This window comes from Heteronotia binoei, chromosome 5, assembly GCF_032191835.1.
Source record: "Heteronotia binoei isolate CCM8104 ecotype False Entrance Well chromosome 5, APGP_CSIRO_Hbin_v1, whole genome shotgun sequence".
Lineage (NCBI taxonomy): Eukaryota > Metazoa > Chordata > Lepidosauria > Squamata > Gekkonidae > Heteronotia > Heteronotia binoei.
In genome coordinates, this window is record NC_083227.1 from 151,569,815 (window position 1) to 151,585,802 (window position 15,988).

General features: G+C 47.4%; 1 protein-coding gene across 1 annotated transcript in view; it reads left to right on the forward strand.

The window, feature by feature from the left end:
- The first annotated feature begins 391 nt into the window (after positions 1-391).
- The window catches only part of AFAP1L1 (actin filament associated protein 1 like 1), a 116,954-nt gene continuing 101,357 nt past the window's right edge, over positions 392-15,988 (forward strand). The window contains exon 1 of the mRNA XM_060240593.1: positions 392-650. Coding sequence (XP_060096576.1) covers positions 623-650 — 28 coding nt within the window. The 5' untranslated portion in view covers positions 392-622. The remainder of the gene's footprint in view (positions 651-15,988) is intronic.

The window sequence follows — 15,988 nt, forward strand, 5'->3', positions numbered from 1 at the left end:
ATTTTTAATTGTGAGAGCAACAAACGTTTATTATGAATTTGAGAGCCTGCGATGACCTTTCCTCTACCGAAACATGATGAACGCGTTTTAAAACAAAGACGTTATAAATATTTCCTGGGATCACCCAGAGGGCAACATGGAGGGCCTTTGGGGTAGGGGCGCCAAAGGCAAAAAAAAGAAAGCGGGGTGAAATCCTCCCGGGCGCTGGATCCAGGCTGAAGGGAGACCCAAGTGTGGGAGATCCTACGAGGCGACTCTGGGAAGCGAGCAGGCGGAATGAGCAGCGGCTGCGAGTGGGAGGCTGTCATTGTGTGCAGGCAGCCGCACCTGATCCGGAAGGGCGGGGCGAGCGATCAGCCTGTCCCAGCGGAGATTGTCTCAGCTCTGGGAGTGGAGCGGAGGGGTCCGGACGGAAGGGCGCTAAGACCCGGTGCTCCGCGCGGAAGAAACAGCAGGGAGGGTCCGCACGAGCTGGTTGAAAGGTTGACGTTTGTGCGCCGGAGGAACGGGGCGCATCTCCTGGGTCAGGCAGGGCGCGAGCCGAGAGCGCGGCGGGGCAAGGGAGCTGCGCAGAAGAGCGTCCGTGTCTGCTGCTCATCGCGCCTTCTTCATTCCCCCAGGCATGACCGGGACCATGGAGAGACTCAGCGGTAAGCAAAGCACCGGGGCTAGATTGAGACGGCTGCAAATGGCCCAACGGCTTGACATCCGTTGCCGCTGTGTGCCTGAGGATGCCGCGTTAGAGGAATGCCCTACGCACAGCGGGTTGCCGGGACGGGTAGGGTGGCGCTTCGCACTGGCATAACGCTTTGCCCTGGCTCTTGGAAGGCAGAGAAAGCCCGGGGCGGGGTGGGGTGGGGTGGGTTGAAACTTCGCTTTGGAGTGGGGGGACAACAACAACAAAAAGTGTTTCTGTTGACTGAGCCCCTCTTGCTGTCGATCTCGCCGCCGCTCTTATCGGAGCCCTGCCCCAAACCGCTCAGCCTATTGTACGCCACGGCCAAACAAGCGCGGCAGCGAAGCGCCTGGAAGCCTAGGCGTTTTAGGAGCAGAACCCTTCGCCGATTCGAGTTTGCGGCATCCGACGGAAGGGCACCGCGCAGAACCATTCCCAACACGGCTGGAGCGGGTGTTAGCCGCTTTCCGGCGCTGGGCGCTGAGCGTTAGATCATTTGGTGGATCAGGAGGAGGACTTCTGCCACGCCCACGTGCGCTCGCATTCACCGCACGTTCCGCGTGGGGACGTACCATTGCGTATTCGGACACGGAGAGGGGGGGGGGGGGAAATAGATCCCTTGGAGGAAAATAATCCCCGAATTGTTTCTTTGACGTGATCCTTTTCCAGACTCAAATCGTGGGTGGCCGTATGGAATTTGGATGAGAAGAGGAATGGATAACGTGGCCACATGACCCTAAGAGATCAGCCACTGAGAAGCGCGTGGGATAAACTACTCCCCCCCCCACCCCTTTTCTCCCGCCCCCTTTTAAATAAGGAGAGATGTTATATGCGCCCAGAATGGTTGGGAAATTGCATTGTTTTAATGGGTCTTTGTGTAACCTGGGTCATTGGAGGGTAGACGCACGAGCGGTTTGCCAAATGGCTTTGGAACCTTCCTGGCTCCCTCTCTGAGTTAGTTATTTCTTCACCAGTGTTGTCCCAATCGAGATGACCAAAGACCCGTTGTAGGAATGATTTCCAGCAGGTGTTGTGTTTACTATCCATAGCAAATGCCCTTGAGGGAAGGCCTATTTCTGAACTGTACCCCTGCTGGAATACATACCTCTCAGTCTCATGCACATCTGCCACTCAGAAATACAACTGGGAATGTCGGTGGGATTCCTTTCCAAGTAATTGTGCATAGTATTTGTTGTGCTTAAGTGTTTTCTTACAGTATTTTGAAGGAAGTGTAAGAACTAACATCAGGCAAGATTTGGCCTCTTTGGCGGTCTGCTCTATTGTGTATGTGTGTGGGGGGGTGGCATTCCTAGTGTTAACGGTTTTTTAGAAGTAAGTGGGGATCTTGTTTGGAGAGAGCTATGACTAGTGGGTTCTGGAAAACGCTTAAAGACCGTATGTATAGTAACCGCCAGTTCATGAACAATTGATAGTTTTGCCGGATTTGGCTTTTTGCCATGTGTTAGGATGATTGCATAGACTTTGCATAAAATGCCAATGAAGCCGAGCACCTCTGCTTGAGAATATTTCCTCTTTTTGTTCATTTGATGTATTCTTCACTGCTTCTGGTCTGATTTTCAGTGCCAGCAGATACAGAGTTCTAGCTGTTGGTGCACAGAAGTTATTTATTTATTATTTATTTGTATTCCACCCTTCCCAGAACAGGCTCAGGACCTGTGTATGAAAGGCTTGCTCAGGAGTTCTGTGAATATTGACATCTAGTTCACTGTTCTTGGAGTGGCTTTTTTTTTTGCATGCCATCAAATTTCTGTACAAAGGCCTTTTCACATGGCCCTGACATCTCAAACACAGCACACGCAATGGCTACTGCACCAGAAGTGGTGGTGAAATTCTGTTGTGCTCTTAGGTGCTGGAGCATGCTTACGCAGAGAAATAAGGCAGAAAGAGAGGCACAAGAAGAGACAAATGAGGAGGCTGCCGTGCTTACTTGCAGCTAAACTTTCTTATTGGTGGCAGCCTTTTAAACTTACTGCAAATGTTAACACTTTTTGAGCATGGGTTTTTTTTCTGGTAGTGAAAGATGCACTTGCTCTCCAAAGTTAGAGTAACACCATGGATTTAAGTATTCAATGAAACGGCAAACTTCTGAGACCCTTCTGAGTTATATTAGACCCCTTTTTGGAGAGGTTTGTACAAGAGCTTGTCTGTGGCAATCTCTCCCTTCCCTCCTGTCCTACAACAAAGTGGAACATTGATTGGTGTGTGAGTGTGTAGTGAAATCTTAACTGTTCATGTCTGGAAATGCTATGTATATCTCTACTGTATACAGTGTATACATTCCAGCAACAGTCTAGGCAGCTAAAGCAGTCTCATTTAGTTTCTTTCTTTGATTTGCGGCTATAAGTAACTCCTTTATGCACTGTGCACTACTGGCTTCTGGTGGGATTTGCCAACTTCTTTAACCAGGAGAGGTATCTGTAGATAGAAGACAGCGTACCAATGCTGACTGATGTCAGAATTCATGAGCGGTAAAGGGAGAATGATCATTCGCTTTCCTCTTCTGCTTCACAAAAGGGTGATGGTGACAACCTTGGAGCCTATATAATTAAAACTGTACTAAAATCTCATTGCATTGCAGAGTCTGTGCAGGTCAAGGAATTTTCCTTTGCCTTCCATCTGGAAGGATGGGTGGTGCTTCCTGAATGGATACTGGGATCTCCTTTCTTTCTCTGCTGTGTCCCCCCATTTGTAAGACAGTGAGCATTCAAAGGCTGACCACTGTGATAATCAGGGTCCATATCCTACTACTCAACTCACTTTTAGGTAGATCCAAGTGGGCAACCGTGTTGGTCTGGAGACCTTTAAGACCAACCAAGTTTTATTTAGAAACTTAGCTTTCGTGTGCTCTCTAAGCACATTTTTAGGTATTCATTCTTGCACTTGCCTTGAATAAGGGAATATTTTTGCTGTCTGTTCATAAGCACAAATGAGGGGAAAACCCCTATAAGTAGATTTCTTGGGTATTTTGTTCATTGGTTTCCTCACTGGAACACTTGTTGAACATTGAAAGCCACTTCTGAAATACCATGAACCAGTCCTCGGGTGTAAGCTTATGTAAGTTTTATTACTGGAAATGCTGGAGTGACTTTGGTGACCAACACTGAAGTCCTCAAGCGGGCGGAGGTTACAAGCATCGAGGCATTGTTGTTGAAGACGCAGCTGCCCTGGCAGGGCATATCTCCAGGATGGAAAACCACCGCCTTCCCAAGATTGCCCTGTATGGCGAACTTTCCACCGGCCATCGAAATAGAGGGGCACCAAAGAAGAGGTACAAGGACTCCTTGAAGAAATCCCTTGGCACCTGTCGCATCAGCCATCACCAGTAGTCTGACCTAGCCTCAGATCGCAAAGCATGGAGGCACACCATCCACCAGGCTGTCTCTTCCTTTGAGAACGCACGCATAGCTGGTCTTGAGGACAAAAGGAGATTGAGGAAGAATCGTACTGCTACGGCACCAACCCCAAATCAGACTTTTTCCCTGCAGCCACTGTGGCCGGACCTGCCTGTCCCGCATTGGTCTTGTCAGCCACCAGCGAGCCTGCAGCAGACACGACTACTGCACCTTTCTTAAATCTTCGTTCGCGAAGTCAAGCCGAGAGAGAGAGAGAGAGACTGGAAATGCACTTTCAACTACTAATTTGAGGATAGCAGACATCTCACGTATTTGCATTGACTATTCCTCTCACACATGGAAATGTCAGAACTAGATGTTGGAGAAGAGCTCTATATGGTTTTATCATAAACTCTTTGAAAAAAAGTAGGCTGAGACTCGGGGATTTCATTTGCAAGTGTCATCAGATATGTCCTTTGTATTTTGGTGGGTGGCAACATCACTGAGGTCCTCTGTTGAGTTGGAAACAGAGGAATGGGATGCTGCCGTACTCAATTACCTATGTTGTTTTGTCTGGCGCAGGTGGTTAAAAGTGACACGAACCGATGGTAGATCCAGGTGTGCAATAAGAGAACTGCTACGACTCCATCAGCAGTGTTGGATTGAAGTCTGTTGACCTTTCCTCTTCTTAAATCCCAAACCTGTTTGTTGTGTACTTAAATGGACAATTGGAAATGAAGGGAAAGCAACAAGTTTGACAGCACAGAAAAGTCAGAATAGGAAATTGTGGGCCAGCACCTAGAATGGTAGGCAACAGGCAACATATTCTGGACAAGCAATCATGTTCAAATGCAATAATAATAAAAAAAATCCTGTACTTGGAAATGTGCTATTTAGGGGGTTTTCTGTGGTAACCCTAAACACTAGCACATTTGGAAAAATTTATAAGAAAATGCTATTAGAACATGGACTGCTCTGGGTTAATATGAAATGCTGTTGCCCTTCCGGGATGTCTCTTTTTCCTCTTTGAAAGGTCTATTAGCAAATGGAAAGAGCAACTATACTCCCAACTACAGGGTTTGACCTTCAGAGGGAGTAGGAAGGAAATCATGCTACTTCCCTGCAATTATATTATTCCCTGTGTACTTTCTGAATCTGTCTCATAAATGCACATGCACTACCTCAGATTACCAATTAACAGTGGCTGCAGAACTAGAAATATGCTTGACTTGTGTTACATTAACTGTAATGTGGCCATCCTTGCTCCATATTGCCTACTCAGCTGGTCTTAGCCCCTGGGGCTTTAGAGTCAAGGCAACTAATCGGACGTGAAAATTCAAACCACTTAACATCCATTATAAGTCTTCTCTCTGACTATGTCATTCCATCCTGTCTGACAACGATGCAGAAATATGCAGGAGTTAAAACAAAACAAAACATTTCTTATTCTGTTTCTTACAAACCCACAAAAGGTGGTATTCAGCATTCAAGCTTGAAGCAAATGTGATCTCCCTGAATTGAAGCTCCCCCCCAATGAAACATGCCTCTTTGTGTCTAGCTGCATCTAAATTTCTGTAGATGTAAGTCAGTCTGACAGAATGAACTAAGCTTTGAAATATAGGCAAGAATTATACTTGAATTTCATCCATTGAGTTGACTAAACTTTGCTATCTTTCAAGCATCCTGAGCTGGATATCTAACTGCCAGTTTTTCTAGCAGCACAGTTTGATTCTGCTTAGAATCCCCTTCTCTCTCTCTTTTGCTTCAGCACATATCCTCTTGTTCCTATATAAATATCAGTTAACTGGGGAGGGGGCTTGAATAGTTCAGGGTTGTGCCGCCCCAAAAAACCACTTGCCACTTGTTAACCATAAGTTAACACCAGAAGTACACAAAGTCCACAGATTCTAAATAGCTTTGGTGACTCAGTTCTGTGGTCATCCTTGACGCTGCTAAATCCTGTACTCAGTAGCATGTCATTGCCGTTGATGCACAGCTGATATGTGGGAGAGGCCTCATATCTAACTGCAAAAGTGTACAACAGGTACTGATTTCCACGGGTTCACACACATAGGGCCATTCATTTTGTGCATGTAGGCGAAGCGATGAACAAGTTTCAAGCATAAGTATAATTCCGTCCGGTCACTGGTTTCCCCCCCCCACTTTTAATCAAGATCAGAGGTCTCCAAACTTTTTGAGCCTGTAGGCACCTTTGGAATTCTGGCAGAGGGTGGCAGGCCCACCACAAAACGTCAAAGAATAAGGTTATATGTCACTGTTATAGTTACTCTTCCACATTTCCAGATGGAGATTTGTTTAACAGGATTTTTTTTTAATGAACTTATTGTTTAAAAGCATTTTCATGCATATACACAATTACTTTCGACTAGACAGTGAAGAATCAGATCTCCAGTCAGAAGCCCTGCTGCGCAAGAACCCTGCCCACTTCTCAAATCTCATGGAGGCCCTGGGAAAGGTATTGGCACCATTGGACACCCACGGGCACCGCATTGGGGACCCCTGAACTAGCTCCCGCCTTTTCTTCCATTGTGGGGGGCCTTGCATCTAGGCATTGACCAGAACCAGATGTGGTTACCTTCAACAAGGTTGCTGCATCATGTGTCTTCCAACCATGTTCGGCTGCCTGTCAAGTCCTTAGCATTGATTTTAAAAAGCCAGTTTGGTGTAGTGGTTAAGTGTGCAGACTCTTATCTGGGAGAACCGGGTTTGATTCCCCACTCCTCCACTTGCACCTGCTGGAATGGCCTTGGGTCAGCCATAGCCCAGGCAGATGTTGTCCTTGAAAGGGCAGCTGCTGGGAGAGCCCTCTCCACCCCCACCCACCTCACAGAATGTTTGTCTACTAAGAGCCAGTCTTGTGTAGTGGTTAAGTGCACGGACACTTATCTGGGAGAACCAGGTTTGATTCCCCACTCCTCCACTTGCAGCTGCTAGCATGGCCTTGGGTCAGCCATAGCTCTGGCAGAGGTTGTCCTTGAAAGGGCAGCTGCTGTGAGAGCCCTCTCCAGCCCCACCCACCTCACAGAGTGTCTGTTGTGGGGGAGGAAGGTGCAGGAGATTGTACGCCGCTCTGAGACTCTTTGGAGTGGAGGGCGGGTTATAAATCCAATATCATCATCATCATCTAAAAAGAAGAATGATACATACAGGCTTCCTTTACTATATGCACAGTTTTGTGTGTGCGTTTTATTCAAGAGCGCTTGGAACCCTTTAATTACTTCTCTTGTTGCGATCACTATATGTGGCCTCCCGGCATAGACGTGGCCATGTCTTGCCACAGAAGAAGGGTGACATTGCACTGGGTGGGAGGAATCCTGAATCATTCTTGATCTGCTGCCTAAACTCCACTGTGGGAATTCCACCCTCTTCTAAAATGCTGCCAAATTGAAGGGTGTGTTGTGAAAGAGGGAGGGAAGGGGGAATCCAATCACCCCCAGCTGTTACTGAGAACAGCAAAAGAATCTCCCCCACATTGCTACAATTCTTTCTCCTGCAAACTGTACCACTGCAATAGAGAGGGAATAAGCACCACGTTCTGATGCCCTCCAAAAAACTAAAGGGTCCCTTAGATCTATGTTTGCCAACTCCGGGGGGGGGCTTGGAGATGTGCATCAAGGTGCTAGTATGAGTACTGTGGGAAAAGGTGAGTGTTCAAACAGATACTGGATTCATCAATCTGTTCGCTTCCTTCTGTCCTTTTGGCTGAATTGTGCTTTAGACAACTCACACAGGGTTTTTTTTTTATTTCTTGATACTCTTTAAGCTCTTCATTTTCCTTTTAATTCCAATATGACATTTCGACAAAAAGCCAAAATCCAAAGCATTGCTGTTCAACATCATCTGCAATGATTCTAATGTTATATCCATATTCTGTGTATCTGACCTATATAATCTTTATGGTAGGTTTCCTGTGTCCTCTTCCCCCTTCTCTCTTCCAGTGATGTCTGGACTGTACAACAGACTGTGCAGGACGGCATAGTGTAAATTATTCTGAACTATGCTGTACCCATATAAGTGAATACAACTTTTCTTTGCGTCCACTGGGTGAAGCTAGGGTAGCCAGATTCATGTTGAGAAATTCCTGGAAATTTGGGGATGCGGCCTGGGGAGGATGGGGATTTCAGAAGAAGATGAAGAAGATACTGGATTTATATCCCGCCCTCCACTCCGAAGAGTCTCAGAGCGGCTCACAATCTCCTTTACCTTCCTCCCCCACAACAGACACCCTGTGAGGTAGATGAAGATACTGGATTTATATCCCGCCCTCCACTCCGAAGAGTCTCAGAGCGGCTCACAATCTCCTTTACCTTCCCCCCCCCCCCACAACAGACACCCTGTGAGGTAGATGAAGATATTGGATTTATATCCCGCCCTCCACTCTGAAGAGGTTCAGAGCGGCTCACAATCTCCTTTCCCTTCCTCCCCCACAACAGACACCCTGTGAGGTGGGTGGGGCTGGAGAGGGCTCTCCCAGCAGCTGCCCTTTCAAGGACAACCTCTGCCAGAGCTATGGCTGACCCAAGGCCATGCCAGCAGGTGCAAGTGGAGGAGTGGGGAATCAAACCCGGTTCTCTCAGATAAGAGTCTGCACATTTAACCACTACGCCAAACTGGCTCTCCTTCAGTAGGGTACAATGCCATGGAGTCCACCCTCCAAAGTATCCACTTTCTCAAGAGAAACTGATCTCCGTAGTCTAGAGATTATTGTAATTCCAGGGGATCCCCAGGTCCCACTTGGACACTAGCATCTCCAGGGAAGCAATTCTGAAGAAGTGACTCACAAAACCCTGCCACAAACTCGTTTTGTTAGTCTTGAAAGCGCTACTGGACTCTTGCTTTTCTGCTACAGACCAACATGGCTACCCATCTTTATCAGAAACAACTAAAACGAGGCAGTAAGTGTAGATGCTGATCATCAGGCTCTGAAGTCATTTTTTATATATCTGGGTGAGGGATTAGGAGCAGCTAGAGTATTGCTTTTGGAGAATACGGAGGTGTTTCCCATTGCCAAAGAGGCAAGACCCAAACTTCCAGTGGCTTGTTTAATCTCTGTTACAGTCAACTGGAGTGAAGTCAGAAAATGAAGCTAAGGCTGGGTATCTTCTTTTCCCATATTGCTGTTGAGAGGTTACTTGTCCTCTAGCGTACTGTACTACATATTAGGAAATGTGTATTTGTTTTACTTTGGAAATTACAGTTTCCAAAGTGAATATATACTTAGGGTTTGTAGAATCTTTCGGGCTCAAGTGCCATGTTCTACTGGAGAAAGTTTTCCTTCCAGACGTTTCGTTCTCAGCTGCGGAGAACATCCTTAGTGGCGTTGCAGCCGGAGCAGGCGCTCTGACCTTCTTGGCTGCTGTGCATTGAGTGGGGCCAGGGCTGCTGGAGAGCTGCTATTTCTAGACTGGAGGGGGTGTGATGAAAGGGAAAGTCTCAGAATAACCAGCACATTCCACAGAACAATCAGCACAGTCAACAACCATCTTCCTTATCTTCACACCCCTTCCAACCCTCCCAGCAATTAACACAGAACAATGGTCACATTCAACAGCCAGTTTCCTTATCACTACCCTTCCAGGAAGCCCCACCAAACAATGGGCACATCCACAAACCAATTGCCCTTTCATCACACCCCCTCCAGCCTAGAAATAGCAGCTCTCCAGCAGCCCTGGCCCCACTCAATGCACAGCAGCCAAGAAGGTCAGAGCGCCTGCTCCGGCTGCAACGCCACTGAGGATATCTCCGCAGCTGAGAACGAAACGTCTGGAAGAAAAACTTTCTCCAGTAGAACACGGCACTTGAGCCCGAAAGATTCTACAAACCCTAATGATGTTGCCAGCCATGAAAACCTGAAATCTTTGATGAATATATACTGTGGTGGACTGTCCCATAAAGGCAGACTTTCTTGTTTAGCTTCTGATTGATACAAATAAAGTTGAAGACTAATGAGTGGGCGTAATAGTACATTGCCGGCAAGCAAGCATGAATATTGAATGGGATTTGCTCATGTATAAGAGAAGCGCCTGCATAAAGCCCAAAAGAGATGGTGCTGAGTGACAGGGTGCCAATAATATGTACATTTCTGGGTCTTTTAGCCCTGAAACGCTGTGCTCTTCGCTTTAATGGCTTGGGGCTTGATTGCATAAGTTTGTTTGCATCAGTACCATTGTTCATATTAATGAAGCAGAAGGGCCTTAGGGCTGGTGCAAATCCTCCCTGGCCCCAACCTGGTGGAATCCGCTCCCGGTGGAGGTGCGGGCCCTGCCAGATTTGTTACCCTTCCACAGGGCCTGCAAGACGGAGCTGTTCTGCCAGATGTTTAGCTGAGGCAGGCGGGCGTCCTCTACTCTAAGAACATAAGAGAAGCCATGTTGGATCAGGCCAGTGGCCCATCCAGTCCAACACTCCGTGTCACATAAGAACATAAGAGAAGCCCTGTTGGATCAGGCCAGTGGCCCATCCAGTCCAACACTCTGTGTCACACAGTGGCCAAAAAAATTATATATATATATATATATATATATATATATATATATATATATATATATATATATATATATATATATATACATATACACACACACAGACACATATATACACATTGTGGCTAATAGCCACTGATGGACCTCTGCTCCATATTTTTATCTCACCCCCTCTTGAAGCTGTCTATGCTTGTAGCCGCCACCACCTCCTGTGGTGAATTCCACATGTTAATCACCCTTTGGGTGAAGAAGTACCTCCTTTTATCCGTTCTAACCCGACTGCTCAGCAATTTCATCGAATGCCCACGAGTTCTTGTATTGTGAGAAAGGGAGAAAAGTACTTCTTTCTCTACCTTCTCCATCCCATGCATAATCTTGTAAACCTCTATCATATCACCCCGCAGTCGAGGTTTCTCCAAGCTAAAGAGCCCCAAGCGTTTTAACCTTTCTTCATACGGAAAGTGTTCCAAACCTGTAATCTCTGTTGCCTATGCCATCGACTGCCCCCTCCCCACAGTGATCTATCATCTGAATCTTTATATTTGGGCTGCTGAATGATTACACCTAAAGTTGCACTATGTGCCACCTGCCTCTGTTATTGAATGTTGATGTAATGTTGTTGCTTTAAGTTGTATTTATTGGTTTTATTATACGTGACTGGTTTTTATCTGAGTGTGATCCGCCCTTAGCCCGTCTGGGAAAGGGCGGAATGTAAGTGAACCAGATAAATAAATAATGAATAAAAAAGCCAGAGACTCAGTCCTTTACAGATGGCATTATGATATCTTTATGTAGTCTGTCTGCTTCATGAGCATCAGGGTCAAGGAGCTATCCTGATTATACTTTGTTAAAGTGCTGTTTAGGGTTGCCAAGTCCAATTCAAGAAATATCTGGGGACTTTGGGGGTGGAGCCAGGAGACATTGGGGGTGGAGCCAGGAGCAAGGTTGTGACAAGCATCATTGAACTGCAAAGGGAGTTCTGGCCATCACATTTCAAGGGACTGAACACCGTTTAAATGCCTTCCTTCCATAGGAAATAAGGATAGGGGCACCTTCTTTTGTGGCACATAGAATTGGACCCCCTGGTCCAATCTTTTTGAAACTTGGAGGGTATTTTGAGGAGAGGCACCAGATGATACGCTGCAAATTTGGGGCCTCTACTTTAAAAAAACAGCCCCCCCCAGAGCCCCGGATACTCGCGGATCCATTCTCCATTATTTCCTATGGGAGTACATCTCCATAGGGAATAATAAAGTTCCCAGCAGATATTTCCCTCCCCTCCCCCAGCTTTCTGATGACCCTGAAGTGGGGGGAGGGCCTCCAAACCAGGGGATCCCCTGCCCCCACCTGGGGATTGGCAACCCTAGTGCTGCTGCTGCTACTACTAGAAATCTGCTTATCCTCTATGTCTCATCTCCAGTAACCGAGCTAAGCACAAATGAGAACACAGCAATGCTGTCGTGACCGTAGGCCTACAGGATAGAAAATTCAGTCACAGCACCTCTCAAGCACTCAGTGTCCATTCAGAGAAGAATCCTGTAATGTTATTCACAGATCTGCACACCAGTTTCTGGTGTTGTGCTCGTTAGGACCTACAAACCTCTTTCTCCAGCAAAGGAAGGGCTGTATTAATAGTTAGTGCAGTCACAAGCTGTGACCCTGATACCACACCTGATTCTCCAGCAGTGCTTGGCAATGGGTGGAAGTGGAAGGGATGGGATGGGCTAAAAAAATATCCTTGTCCTGTTCTCAAATGAGCAGGGAAGTATCCACTAGGGAGGACCTTATGGATTCCAGTGCTCCTTTCCCCCTTCCTCAGCACCATATGGCAATACAGTGCAATGTCTCCAGTTACTTGCTATACAGCTGTCATCGCCATAGAGGCTTCTGTGCTATATGTAACAGATCGCATGACATATGACACAGCATCGCCGAGATGTAATCCTAGTGCAGCCCACATCCATTTTCCAAGTTGCTATGACAAAGGGACTGTGTGGGACTTGCTGTCTCTAAGGGACACTTTGCAGCTGGTTATATGGAGCAAAGAGGAAGCAGGCTGTGGAGTTCCAATAATAGGTCAGGGTAGTGGAAAGTGCTGGTTTCAGAAACGATTGCGTCAAGTAACTATTGGAAACAAATTCAAATTATTTCTTTGAGCAATAATGGGAATCCTGTTGCGGGACGTATAGAAGCAAGTTGATGTGGTGAATGTAGAAGAAACGTACTGGATTGTTAATTAACTTTTAATCAGCTCCTACAAACAAGATACTGCATATAGAGAGAGATCCAGCCAGGTGTCCAACACCACACACACATCAGCACAAAGCAAGGTGAGAGTTTTTAAAACTTTGCCCAGAAACTCTTCCCAAAAGGGGAGCAGGAACTGAGAAGGCTCCGGTTTGTAGGTCGCCGAGTGAACCTTGGCAACAGAGGGGATTTCCTGCAGGGAGGAGCTGAACAGCCTCATTGGAACATGCAAGGAGAGATGGCCCTTTACAGCCTAATCCTGTGAATGGCAAGTGCTAAAACCATTGGATTTGGAAACCGGCAGCCAGGGGAGGGATGTCAAAACTGGTAAAATATCTTCCTGCTGGCTAACCCCAGTCAAGAAAGGGACTGTTGCATTTTGCACTAGGCAGCTTCTAAGACACCTTTAAGAGTAATAATAGTTGTCACCTACAAGGTTGTTATTACTGTACATATGAACATATGAAACTGCCTTATACTGAATCAGACCCTTGGTCTATCAAAGTCAGTATTGTCTTCTCAGACTGGCAGCGGCTCTCCAGGGTCTCAAGCTGAGGTTTTTCACACCTCTTTGCCTGGACCCTTTTTTTGGAGATGCCAGGGATTGAACCTGGGACCTTCTGCTTCCCAAGCAGATGCTCTACCACTGAGCCACCGTCCCTCCCTGTGTCCCTCCAGGGTCTCAAGCTGAGGTTTTTCACACCTCTTTGCCTGGACCCTTTTTTTGGAGATGCCAGGGATTGAACCTGGGACCTTCTGCTTCCCAAGCAGATGCTCTACCACTGAGCCACCGTCCCTCCCTGTGTCCCTCCAGGGTCTCAAGCTGAGGTTTTTCACACCTCTTTGCCTGGACTTTTTTAGTTGGAGATGCCAGGGATTGAACCTGGGACCTTCTGCTTCCCAAGCAGATGCTCTACCACTGAGCCACCATCCCATATTTCCATTTCCATATTTGGAAAGGCCAAATAGTGGTCCACATTGGTTATCATTTGCAGTGATGCGGAGCATGCCTTTATTTTTCCTGCATGCACTAAGGATGCAGGGGGAAAAGAAGGTCTCTGATAAGATCCCATTCCCACCTCTGCTTTGTGGTTGACCTCTGACAGTTCTGGATACCTCTGTCTTTATGATGCGCTCCAGAGAGGAAGGCAGGCTGGTTGCTGTGCTGACTGTGGCAAGTGTATTTGTGGATGCTTGACTTTGGAGCGGTTCTTTCTCTTCCCCCACCAGCTGAACTACGTTATCCACGATGTAGCAGATGGTTGATGGTTACCCTTTCAAACTACCTGTTGCAATTTTGGGGTGGGCTTGTGTGTGTGTGTAGAAGCGGCCCCGTGGCCCAGAGTGGTAAAGCAGCAGTACTGTGGCCTGAACTCTCTGCTCATGACCTGAGTTCGATTCCGGCGGAAGCTGGATTCAGGTAGCCGGCCCAAGGTTGACTCAGCCTTCCGTCCTTCTGAGGTCGGTCAAATGAGTACCCAGCTTGCTGGGGGGGGGGGGGGAAGACTGGGGAAGGCCATAGCAAACCACCCCGTAAAAAGTCTGCCGTAAAACGTTGTGGAAGCAACGTCACCCCCAGAGTAGGAAACAACTGGTGCTTGCACGGGGGACCTTTCCTTTTCCTGTGTGTGTGTGCGCGACTGCACCTGGAAGTCATGGCAACTTCTGGTGACTGCCCCCTACTGGGGGCCTGGAGGATATTCAGAGAAGCCAGCCACTGTCTTCCTGACTACAGGTATTCAAGGAGGTTTCCCATCCAAGCACTTGCCGGAGTTGGCCGGGCTTAACTTCTGAGATCTGATGAGATTGGGCTTGCCTGGCGGTGCCAGATTCAACCCCGTGGAGGCCCTTAGGCAGTCGAAATCTCAGGGGCCCGTGGCAAATTATTTCAGTGTTTGAGTGCCCACCCCACCGCCCACAGCCCCTGCTGAAGCCTGCAGGCACCTTCTTAAAAGCCCCTTTCACTAAACTACGGGGGGAGAGTCAAACTTGGCGACAACACCAGCAGCAGCTGCACCAGGCGAGTCAGGCAAAGAGCAGCTCAGTGGCTGGCTGCTGCCGCTGCAGGGGCTGCAAGTAGAGGGAAAACCCCGGGGAGAAAGCCAGCCCGGGGCCCCTAAAAGCATGGGGGCCCATAGGCTGGTGCCTACTTGGCCTAATTGTTATACCAGTTCTATTGACTCTCCTGCTCTTCCTCTGTAGAGCTCTGTATGGTATACATTTTCTTTTCTTCTCCCCTGTTTGCTCAGGGCTGCCTAGGTTGGAAGATTTTGGGGTTTGGGTGTGGAGAGGGCAGGGTTTAAAGAGGCGAGGGACTTCAGTGGGGCATAATGCCATAGAGTCCTCTTTCCAAAGCAGCCATTGTCTCCAGGGAAATTAACCTGCCACCTGGAGATCAGTTGTAATCCCAGGAGATCTCCAGCCACTGGAGATCCTTCATGGATCCTTCATCAAGCCTTCATGACTGAGTGCCTTAGTTTTAGTCCTGCACCGTAGCCCCTGATGTACACTGGCTAGCTCCCCTAGGAAGCCTGTGTGTTCTTTCCTGTTTCTCTGAAGGCCATGCTTTTATCCGACTGGTCTGCCCGTTATTATCTTCTGAGGCTTTAAAACAGAGTGTGGTATTTATGGCTGATGGTGTTGCTTTTCATTTGTTTTCAGGATGGGGTTGCCATGAGTGTGCTGCAACTCCACCACACATTTTTCAAGGTCAGGGTGTAAACCACATTTTAAAATTCAGAGGAGTTATTACAGTGGTCAGCTTTACCAAAAATAAAGAGTTTTCTGTCACTGTGTAACTCTTACCTTCTAAATCTATTATTGGATTGTAAATCACTTGGGAAGGGGCATAGTTTGGCTGGGAAGCATGACACAAATCCCCGGCATCTCCAACTAAAAAGGGTCCGGGCAAATAGGCGTGAAAAACCTCAGCTTGAGACCCTGGAGAGCCGCTGCCAGTCTGAGTAGACAATACTGACTTTGATGGACCGAGGGTCTGCTTCAGTAGAAGGCAGCTTCATATTTTTATTTATATTCATATTTTTATTTATATTCATTTATATGTAGGAGGGATGGTGGCTCAGTGGTAGAGCATCTGCTTGGGAAGCAGAAGGTCCCAGGTTCAATCCCTGACATCTCCAAAAAAGGGTCCAGGCAAATATGTGTGAAAAACCTCAGCTTGAGACCCTGGAGAGCCACTGCCAATCTGA